This window comes from Crocodylus porosus, unplaced genomic scaffold (genome assembly GCF_001723895.1).
Source record: "Crocodylus porosus isolate Cpor-Errol unplaced genomic scaffold, CroPor_comp1, whole genome shotgun sequence".
Classification (NCBI taxonomy): Eukaryota; Metazoa; Chordata; order Crocodylia; family Crocodylidae; genus Crocodylus; species Crocodylus porosus.
The window spans coordinates 31266962-31278439 of NW_017728948.1; the positions used below are offsets into that span (position 1 = coordinate 31266962).

Genomic DNA, 11478 nt, shown 5'->3' on the forward strand with positions numbered 1-11478 from the left:
GCATACATGATCAGAATGCATCCTCAGAAGGGCAAGTTGAGTTGTGCAAGTGGCAGAAAATGCCATTTACAAGGTTAATATTGTACACATAAAGCAGAGTTGGATTTCAACCAGCCCCTCTAGTGCTTCCAGAAAGGAAGAACAAAGGGGTGTGAGCCCAACTAAAGTAAATGCATTTATATTTGAATTATTTCTTATGAGCTCTTCTCTCTGCAGTATTCACCCAGGTGTACTGATGGTCATTATGGCTATGTTTATGCTCAGTGTGGAATCCAAGACGTGATGGAAATTGTAGAAGCTATGCCTGTTATACATTCTGATGGGGATATTTTGTTTAAAATAAATTACCTTTACAAATGATTGCCTTCAAATGGCAATATAGAATCAAAAGCTTAAATGTATATCCTGGGGAAATAATGCTAGCTCTGTTAGGTAATATAAAACCAAGAGAATTTGGTTTAGATGAATTACTATATATTCATATGCCTTCCATGGAAAAAAAACTTGTCCTTATAAAATGTACTGTTTTCTTTTAGATAAAAAAAAATAGCATGTATATTCAACAAGCATTTTAAAATTGTTTCTGTTCTTTGATATAACTTATTTTATGACATTTTGTTTATAGTTCTGATGAAATAATGTAATTCTAGGGGTTATATTTACATTTTAAACATGCACATTTGATTGAATTTAGTAAGAATAGGCTTAAAGTTAGCAAAGAAACAAGGCAAGCTTTACAAATATGGTTGCTAGAACTGGATGGAACTCTTTTCTGAATGTACAGTTGGAAAAAAATCTCATCATTCTTTCTGGAATACTTCTAAAAAGAAACTGTGTTCAGGTCCTTGTACTGGTAATAGTGGTTATTTCCCTTCATTTTATATATATTGAGTTTACCAGGTATCTCTGGAAAGCTGTCAGAAACTCATATTGCATATAATTCTGATTAGTTGTACTCCTGTTTGCTTAAATTATCTGAGCCATCAACTGTAACTGTTCCCATATTAAAAATATGCATCTTCGTCTCATCTATTGTACACATTTATGAAGAATTATTGCCCTATGTTGTGCAATTCAGTTTTTCAGAGAAATAGAAATTTTGAGGCCGACACTCAAAGATGTTGGCTGCCAACAGAAGTAACTTTTGAAATGTTTCCAAGTTCTCTTTGGGTAGGGGACATGCATACAGTCCCTGTGGTGCCGCCCAGCTAGAACACTATAAAATTGCCATAGCTGTATGCAGACAAAGCTCTCCAGCCAGGAAGCACTACAAGAAATGTTGGATATGTTTCCTTTGTCATCTGTAAACCAATGACGATGGATAGAATTGGAGGGTGGTGAGCTCCCTCTAAACCATGCTCTCCTGCCATTGTCAGAGATGGAATACTGGGCAAGATGGCCCATTGGTCTGACCCAGTATGGCATTTCTTATGAAGCTGCAGCGATCCAGGGCTACACTCCCTCTACGGGAAGGGGAAATGGAGGAGACAGGAAAGCAGAGGGTGCCAGAGTGGAGCAATAAGCAGGAGGGTGGTAGGGATTCTGACACTTCCTTTCCTTCTCTTCCCCCAACGGCAGAGGGCAAGGAGGCAAGCAGAGCACTATGGGATAGTGCAGGACCCTGTCACCATACATGCATAACAAAGTGAAACCTTTCAAAGTACAGCTTTCCCTTGTTTTTTGTGTGTTCTGTATGCGTGAATTCACTCCTAATGCAGTGCTCCTTTTTATACCAAAAATTAATTATATGCAAGGTAAATTCACTCTTATGTGATTAGTGTGGTGCAAACCCACAGTCATCTGCCTTGTGCAGTGCATTGTGGGAGTGATGCACACCAAAATATAGTCTCCACTGTGGATCTGTGCTCCTCACTTATTATCTGTGACACGTGTTTCTGTAGTTGCCATCCCCATTATGGCTTCTAAGCATCCCTCTAGCTTATCTCATACCCCTCTTCCTGGTCCATCAATGAAATGCAAGAGAACTTAACTAACACTGGAGACAAAATTGGAGATTTTGAACCATGCAGAAGCTGGTGAGGGGCCAGAAATATGGTAGAAATGAGTCTGGGGGTCAGTACAGTCGAGGTCTTGGAACATATCCCTATTTGTTACATTATAAAGTGGATTCTTTATGCAAATTTGAGCTATGCACCATTTTCCAGGAATGCATTTACAGCATAAAGTGAGGGAAACCTGTAGCACCTCATTTAAAGAGATACTATTTTGGAGTGCTTCAGCTACTTTTTGAACTATTTCAAAGTCCATGTGCATTGTCACAGCTGGCCCATTATAATGTTTCAAAGGCATTTGAAACATTTCAGTTGTGACTCTTGCCCACAACATTTCAGTAAAGTAGTTAAAATAGTGCACTATAGTTGTATGAATAAAAACAATATAACTTTAATTTGCATGATTTTTCTTCGCAATATGATAATTTTGCAGCAGCATAGCTTTCAGAACAAGTAATGACACATTCTTTGACCCCAAAAGCTGTCATTCTGAATGAGAAGTGAGGAATGCAAGCAGACAATGAAAGAAGTATCATGGACAAAGATATCAGGACAATGTTCAGTAAAGCACATGTGTAGCTTGCGTTGTTAATTGTTCTCTATCACTTAAAAGATGGCAGAAGAAAGTTTTTAAAAAGCATTTGTGAGGGAGTAATGGAAATAGTGATTGTAATAGAGAGGGCTTAGGGGGGAAATGAACCTGTGGTAAACCTAAAAAAAACACAAGAGACCAAATATTTCCATATTGTGTTTGTTTGTGTTTATGCATATACATATACATGCCTGTCAGGTTCATGTAACTATTACTTGTTGAGCACAAGCAATGTTCTTGGAACCTATAGGATAAGTACAAATGCAATCATTGCACTGCAAGATGTTGCCCCCGGGCATTTCCAATCTCTTGAGAGCTTCATCTTTGCAAAGATTTGCATGCTATGCACTATTTTTTTTTTTTTAAATATACAACAAACTGATGAAACCAGTACTTTCCCATGTTTTTCACAAATATTTCATAATTGTAGAAGAATGACGAGGCTTGGATTATGGTCTCCTTTCTGAACTCTGGAGGGGAGTGTGTGCACTGGCTTTTCTGCCCATCCTCTCTAAAATACTGCTCTCTTTTGCCCAACCTTTGTCTCCAATAAACCTATCTCCATACTTGTTTCCAGTTCCCACTGCTTCCCAGTCCCCATTTTTCACCGCAGGCTCCTCATCTCGTGTTTTAACCCCTATGCCAGCAATTTGTTTACCAGTCTCAGTTGTCTTCCTGTTCCTCAGTTGTATATTCTCTCTTTACACATCCTTTTTCCCACCCCACTGGCCCTCAAACTACACCTTGTACAGTCTCAGATTCCCCTTGGCATCTAATCTAATCTCACTCTCGCTACCACTTCTCATTTCGTTCCTCTGTTTCTCTATCCTGCCTCCAAGGCCCAGTTTCCTCCAATCTAATTTTCAACCCACCCACCTCTTTGTCTCAGTTTGCTACCTCTGTTCATCTCCCCTCCAGCCCCATAAGCCTGACTCTGGTCCAGCTTATAGAGCTATATATGAATTAAGCAGATTCCTCCTGCATGCTACTTCGATCTTGAAAGTTAATCACAGAGGTCAAAGAAGAGAGAGTTTCCTTGGACTTAGTTCATATTCCTGGACCAGATCTAGAACATCCCATACCAGCCCTGACCTCCCACTTAAGGGAAAGTCCTGCTCAGCCATGGTTTGGAGCATACTAATGTGACTGTAGTCCTTGGGAATTTTTGCAGCTGAGGATGAGCCAACTGACACTTTTCAGAAACTAATAACCTGGAAAATATGACTGGAATTTCAAAGTGATGACAAATGACAAGTCCCTGACACAAACTCAACACCCTGCTAAATTTTAAATCCATACTCAAAACCTTTAAGGGATGCCAGAACTAGTCTTTCAAAGAACAGGGCGCCAGAATTTTTAAACATGGACAAAAATGTGTATTTTCTGAAGCCTTCTTTTCAGAAACAATGGAACTCTTTTGGCAAAAGTTTCCAGAAGACTTTAGCCTCAGGCAGACAGCCAGCATGAGAAACTTGAGCTCAAGCAGTTGAAGTTGTTCAAAATTATAAGCTACTGACAGCAGGGTGAGAAGAGGGGAAGTGTTGGGCCATTGTAAAAACAGGCAGTGTAACTAGCCTTACCTGTAGTAAATGTACATTTACACACACACTCAAGTATTTCATGTACACTTTTTAGTAGAGAATGGGTATACTATAATGACACCCATTTTTTGCAGATGGGGCCTGTGACAGGATCTTGACCAGCTGAAAAAAAACAGCCTGCCTGATCTGTCCAGTCCTTTATGAGCCGGAGTTGCCTGTTCACAGACCCCTGGTCCCCACTGCACCTCTGTCTCATCTGCCATGTCTTTCAGTTTGGGAGGCCAGTAGGAGAGATTGGGTGCTCTCACTTGGCATAGTGTTTGCTGGGCTTCTCCCTCTTCTTCCTCTGTCCTGAACTTGTGGGCAGTTCTCCCTCTCAGGTCCATTTCTGTATCTCCTTCCTTGATTTTCAAACCTTGCACCTGTAAACTTTGTTGGAGTCTCAGCCTGGCTTTAACCCCTTCTCTCTGGCTGGGGCCTAGCTCAAGGTCTACTGTTCTGGTCCTGGCTCCTAGGCCTGAGACCCATCTCTGCTCTTCTCGGGCATTGTTCTGGCTCTGGGCCCTCAGGCCCTGTCTCCAGCCCTCCTAGGGCACCAGTGGGACCTCCACTTGCCCAAGTATCTCAAGCCCAAACCACCGATTTAGTTCATAAACAAAGAAGACAAACAAACAAACAAAGAGCTAAGTGTCCACTTAGCAACAGAAAGTCCCAGCCTTTGGTAAGATACACAAAAAAATGGAAATTGAAAGTAGTATTCTTTCCAATGATAGTATCTCTCTGTGGGCAGTAAAGCCGCACAAGTAGGCTGCTTTTCCTTCCTTGGAAGTGCGTGTGTGTGTGTCTCTCTCTCTGTTTCCCTGCAGGTGGGTTGCCGTGCTTCTGCTTCATGAACTCCTAGATGCAGCTTCTCCTGCCTTTTTCCAGAGACTCTGACTCCAGTACCTCTCAGATGCTCTTCCCTCCCCCATTTCTGCTCCTCTGGTTGGGGTTTAGGTATCCAGGTGTATCTCCTCCCTCTCCCAGGGCTCAACTCCAAGCACCTGTGAATGAGTCACTAATCACTAAATCTGTAAGCCATTACACTACCCACTCTTGCTTCTTTAAAGAGACTGGCCCTCCTTTCCTAGCCTCCATCTCTCTCTCACTTCTCAGACCCTCTTGTCTCTTCCTCTCCATCTCTCTCTTTCCCCTACATTGAATAACAGGGTGAGGTCGCCTGTTACATATCCCCCTAGCTTTTTTCTTTGTTGGCAGAGCAGGCAGGTGTTTGAGGTTCTACTTCATTTTCCTTGTACCATCTTGAAAAAAAAATCCATTTTCACATTTTTCCTCCCTAGATGGTATTCCATAGTAAAGCAATAGGGGTGTAAGCTTAAATACCAGTGTATAAGTATAGTACTATCTGTCTTCATCTGCTGTAGCCACTGAAGAGAGGCATGATCTGTAACCACTGTAAAGTGCCACCATAGCAGGTAACATCTTCATGTTTCTATGACTCACTTGATTGCCAGGCATTCCTTTCCAATCATCACATACACCTTCTCAGGAGGGTTTAATTTTAGATTACTATATACCACCAGTCTTTCCTCATCACCATCCTTTTGCGTCAGCACCACAGCCACTGTCCCATCTCAGGCATCAGTATGCACGATGAATGGTTTTGAGAAGCTGGGTGCCTACAGGGTGCTGAACAGCGAAGGGCTCTCTTTATTTCTCAGAACACTTTCTCCACTTCCGGTATTCACTATACTTTTCTAGGGGCTCTTACCCATAGAAGTTCAGTTAATGGTGCCATGAGTTCCAAAAAGGAGGGCATGAACTTGCAGTAGTAATTTGCTAGACCCAGAAACACCCTCACTTGCTTTTTGTTTTTCAGGGAGAAGGCATATCTGCCCTTTCCCAACCTGAAACCCTAGGTAATGCATGTCTTTGTTCCCAATCACACATTTTCTGGGATTGGCTGTAAGTCCTACCTTCTGAAGTTCTTGCAGCACTGCTTGAATGGCTTTGAGGTATTCTTCCCAAGTGGTTGTAAATATGATCACATCATCAATATACATGACCACATACTCCCAGTGTGGTCATCGTATCCTGCCCATTGGTCACTGAAAAGTTGTGGTGGCCCCATTTAACACAGATGGCCTGCACCAGAATTGATTAAGCCCCCACAGGGTGGCAAAACCTGTCTTTGGTCCTCTGTGGTAAGGGGTATTTGTCAATAGCCCTTTGTAAAGGCAAGAATCAATACATACCACACCTGTCCAATACGCTTCAAAATTTCATCCAGCGAGGGCATCAGATAATCATTGAATTTTGCTAGCCATTGATCTTACAGAAATCGATACATAGCCAAAGGCTCCCATCTGGTTTTGGCATGGCCACTAGGGGACTCCTCCACTCACTATGGAAATCTTGGATGATTTCCACTTTCACATGCATTTACCACATCTTTTATTTGCTTCTGAAGTTACTGCGGGATCTTTCTCTATGCCTGTCTTGCCATTTGTCCAGGGGATGTTAATATATGATGAATCATTCTCTTAGCTTCTCTGAAGCATCTTGGAAGTCCCCTACTAACCTGGCTGCTTGGACCCTGGTTAGCTGAACACCTAACTCCATCTTCCAATCTCTGGCTGCTTCTAGGAATGATTTTAATTCTAGTTCAGCTGGGTACAGCATAACCCATAAAGCTTCTCTTGCCTTCCAAGGTTTCAGAAGATGAATATGATATATTTGCTTAGTTTTCAGTCTATCTGGTTGGTATCCTTATAGTCTACTGGTCTGACATGGCATATGACTTCATAGAGCCTTTGTCATTGTGCCAATAAATTTGAGTCCTGGTTGGACAACAGGACCAGAACTTTATGTCCAGCTTCAAGCTTCCATTCCTGAACCTTTCTATTATATTGTGTCTTGCCATATTTGTGCTTCCTGCAACTGTTCTTGAATCTGCTTCCCCATTTGTCCGAGCTCTTCTCTGAGCTGCAGTATGGGGTTTGTCATAATCAAATCCAGTATTTACCTGGATTGAAATTCATACAGTACAATAGCTTAAATGGCAAGAAACTCATTAAAGACTGGGGGCTTCCTAAACTGCAAACAGTAAGGGGCCAGCATCTGCTCTTAGTGTTAGAATGCCTCAGTCACTGAATTTCCTTATCATATTTTTCAGAGTCTGGTTAAAGCATTTTACCAACATTTGTGGTGAAATACAGAGGCCCTTAGGGTTAGGTACAGACAGTCAAAAAGCCTGAGGCTGAATCGATTCAGTCTTTGCAAGTTAGTCTAAACTGCACAAATTAAATTGAAACAGAAGTGAACAGACATTACCTTTGATTCAGGACATGCAGCCACACGGCTGCAATGGCTTAGGCCAGAAGCCAGGGGGAGTGCTAAAGCACAACTCTCTGGATGTGTGTTCACTTCCTCTTCCTGCTGGCCACTGGATTAGCACCATTTTGGTAGCAAGCAGAGAGTAATAGTGAAATCAGACATGCAGAAACACTTTTTCCAGTGATCACTGTGTTAAGTAGGAGAAAAATATAAAAATCAGCTGTATCTAGTCCACACTGGTAACTATGCTGTTGCTAGCACCAGTGGATCTGTCTCAGTGTGATATGAAGGTTGGAAGCATGTCTGTAAATCCTAAAGGTAGATCTAACCTCAGCCCCAAATTGCTTAGAAGTACAGATTCAGATGTCACTGGGGTGAGCTCAGGTCTTTTATTATTTGCAAGATAAATTGACTGCTAGGTGGCACAGTTTTTTTTTCAGTTAGGATTTTAGACCACTGGTGCTACTCACCTGCATGGCAACACATGTTGTATTGGAACTTTTTAGTGACAGTAGGGTTTAACACTTAGTTAGAATTTCCCTTCTTCCTGCTGGTGTCCTAAATGTCTTAGAAAGTTGTGTTTATGTAGTTACTAATTATTTTGGAAATACTTCAGATCAAAATATGTTATTTGATATGCCACATATTATAGTAGCAATTACAGAGTACTACAGAAACAGTAATACAATGAATTAACTGTGAGGAATAGGTGCACCTTTTTACTTGAAATCTACTGGCCATTTCTGAACAAGTTCTGTTCTGAAACTATATTCTGTTTAAAAGACAAAAGAACATGGAAAGCATAACCAAAGTTTCTACAGTTTTCAAATTAGTATTGCTGTTTATGTTGCAGTGTTGAGACAATTAATGACGGGAATTTTCACATAGTGGAGCTGCTAGCCATGGATCAGATTCTGTCTCTCTCTATTGATGGAGGAAGCCCCAAGATCATAACCAACTTGTCTAAGCAATCTACTTTGAATTTTGACTCTCCACTTTATGTAGGAGGTAGGAGAACAATTTCATTTACTATTATATATGTTTTAGCAAATCTACTTATGTTGTTGCGCTGATAAATCACAGTAAAAGCTCACTTTGTTAAATTAATTCCCAAATATGAAGCTCAATCAGTTAATCTCAGTAGTTTCAATTTTGAGTGCAATGCGTCTGTGACAGTCTAAAAGTGAATCAAGTACTTTTACAAGAAAGGTTTTAGATGAAGAACCAGATACTGTCTAGTAGATTTTAGCTGTTGTTCCCTATCAATAGGGAGAAATGATAAGTTATACAATTTTATTCTTATGTGGTTTTTTGCACAGGGCTAAAGAAGTGCATAGCAATCTATAGACAAGGGCAAGAGACAAAGAACTTGATTGCTGCTTGGCCTATTGAATAGTCATATGTGGCTATGTAAATGGATTTAAAAATACTTCCATCCTCATTTCATAAAGCTTTATGTCTGCTTTACACTGTGTGTATATACAAGTTGACAGTATGCAAGGGAGTGGAGTATCTACAGTGTCTGGTCTAAGAAGCTTATAGGTGAGGCATTTCTGAGCACTCCCCACCCACCTCCTCCCACTCACACATTCCAAACCTAGAAATGTGATGGTGAAGCCTCTCCAGAAACATCCCCATTTGCTGCTGTCGAGACCTCAAACTCTGGTGTGCTATAACACAACGCCCAGATCCTTTTCAGCAATGTTACTGCCAAGCCAGTCATCCCATGTTCTGTATTTGAGCTTTTGCTTTTTCTTGTCTATGCTGTACCTTACATTTGTACCTGTTCAATGTCATTTTGTCATCTATAGTTTAATTCTTATTTATCCAGATCAATTTGAATGTTAATTCTATCCACCAAGGTGTTTATATCCTGTCCCTGTTTTGTGTTGCCTGTAAATTTGATCAGTGTGTTTTTTATCCTTGTATGCAAAGTCACTGATAAAAACTTGAAGCAGCACTAGATGCAGAACCGATCATGGTGAAACCCCCACTTAGACCTCCTGCCAGCCTGACAGTAACTATTTATAGTTACTCTTGCTTGTGGTTATTCAGCCAATTACAGTATATATAACCACCTAATGGTAATCCTGCTTAGCCTACATTTTCCAGCTTGTGTATGAGAATGGAGTGTTGGTCATGGTGCTTAGTAAAGTGTAGGTATTTTATGCGCAACTCGGTCCCATACTGATTACTCTGTGAAGAAAAGACTGAACATGTGTTTGGCATGATTGGTTTTTAACTATTTTAGCTGGTTGTGAATGCCCCATTATCCTCCAGATAATTACAAAATTGTTTATGAATATTATTCCCAGTGCTCTGACTTTTCTTAGCTAGCTCCATCAGCATTCTGGGGTGAATTCCATATGGTCTCAAGATGGTCGCTAAGGCTGCTTGCTCAGTTCTACAGCTTATTTTTCATATGAGGTCTCAGAATCATTTGAGACCATTTGAGACCCTTATTTTTATTCACTCCATAGTTTCTATGGAAGTTTCTAGCCTTTAAGGTTATAAGTACCATCTTTCTTGAAAACTATGCCTTCTTCAAGAACAAAATTATGTGATATATCATGGCAGTACATGCTTTCGGCTTCATCCAAGAAACTTCAATGAGAATCATATGTAGGTCATTTATACATTATTTTATATGCAGTTAAACTTTCTGCCTCTTCAGTGCTAACTGAGGATGACACATCAATCTCAACATGAACCTGAAGGAAGAAGTTCATTTGAAAACAGTGTTAGAAATTATGGATAGACACTTGAAATCCACCACATTCTTCTAAACCTTTGATGGATGGATGCATCCAAACAAAGCAGGGGTACTCTTCTGAACGTTTTGTAGTTTCAGACCATGTAGCACTAAACAAATAATTTGCTATATGTAAATATTTAGAAATTGAGGACATTCACTTGGCCTGAAAGAAGTTCTTGCTTCTAATGGGCATCACAGGTCAAATCTTGAGGAGCATACCTATACATAATATTAAACAGACATGGGGGAACCACGTTATCTGTCTTCTGGTATGAATTGATACGTTCTTGTATTCCTTTCTGTAGTGCAGCTAGAATACTGTTTTCCCCTCTTTTCCCAACTGACATTACTAAGGAGCTGAGCTAAGACAGGGGCTCTTAAGAAAGGATATTGTGTGTGGACTCTAGCTGTTATGTCCTTCACTTCCCAGAAATATGCCCTATGTTCAAACCTGTGTAAGTGAAGGGTCTTTAAAACTTCTCTCACCTTTTTCATGTGTAAGTGCCCTAAACACTAAACTAATTTAGCTGTTGGGTTAAAACATGGCAAGAGTCTGTCATTCTCCATTTTGTGACCTACCCAATTACATCACTTCCCAGAGGAAGCAGGATCCCAAATCTGCATAAGTAGCCCAAAATGCCACTTAAGTACCTAACTTAACCATGTAAGTGTTAGTTACCCATTTAAAGTTGGAGTTCAATTGAGGTCATCCTGTCTCTTATAGAAGTGGGATAAAAGTAAAATCTCAGACTCCAAGCCCTTTCAAATGTTGTTTGTTTCCTATATGAATTGCAGAAACTAAGTCTATGTCTAAAATGGTGGTCTTAAGGAATAATCATAATCTGAGAGAAGCCTGTTTTCTGATTCTGCTTTGTTTGCTTCTGAATTCTTCAGCTGTGAGAGCAGCTGCTCATAAAATTGTCACCTTTCATGAATGAACTATTCACAGAATTATCTTTGTGTGTTTTCTCAGTGTCTAATCTGAATCTTAAAATCACGTCTGGTAGGAATGCACTGATACAGGTCTTGAGAGCTGATACCGATAGCCTATTTTTAAGGAGGTATATCTGCCAATACCAATCTGATTTCCAATACAGCTGCATTCAGCTGATAAATTGATTGTGGTGGAAGGGGTGTGGGTTGGCAAATTAACTTTGTCTGCTGTGAAGGAGGGAGTGGGGCAGGGTCAGACTGCCCAGCCAGAGCAGGGTATGTGAAGAAGCTGAGGCTCATCTGGGAGGT

General features: G+C 40.6%; 1 protein-coding gene across 3 annotated transcripts in view; it reads left to right on the forward strand.

The window, feature by feature from the left end:
- SLIT2 (slit guidance ligand 2) overlaps window positions 1–11478 on the forward strand; it is a 446646-nt gene that overhangs the window by 426712 nt on the left and 8456 nt on the right. For all 3 annotated transcript variants that reach the window (XM_019552853.1, XM_019552854.1, XM_019552852.1), the window contains one exon: window positions 8335–8489. In XM_019552853.1, coding sequence (XP_019408398.1) covers window positions 8335–8489 — 155 coding nt within the window. The remainder of the gene's footprint in view (window positions 1–8334; window positions 8490–11478) is intronic.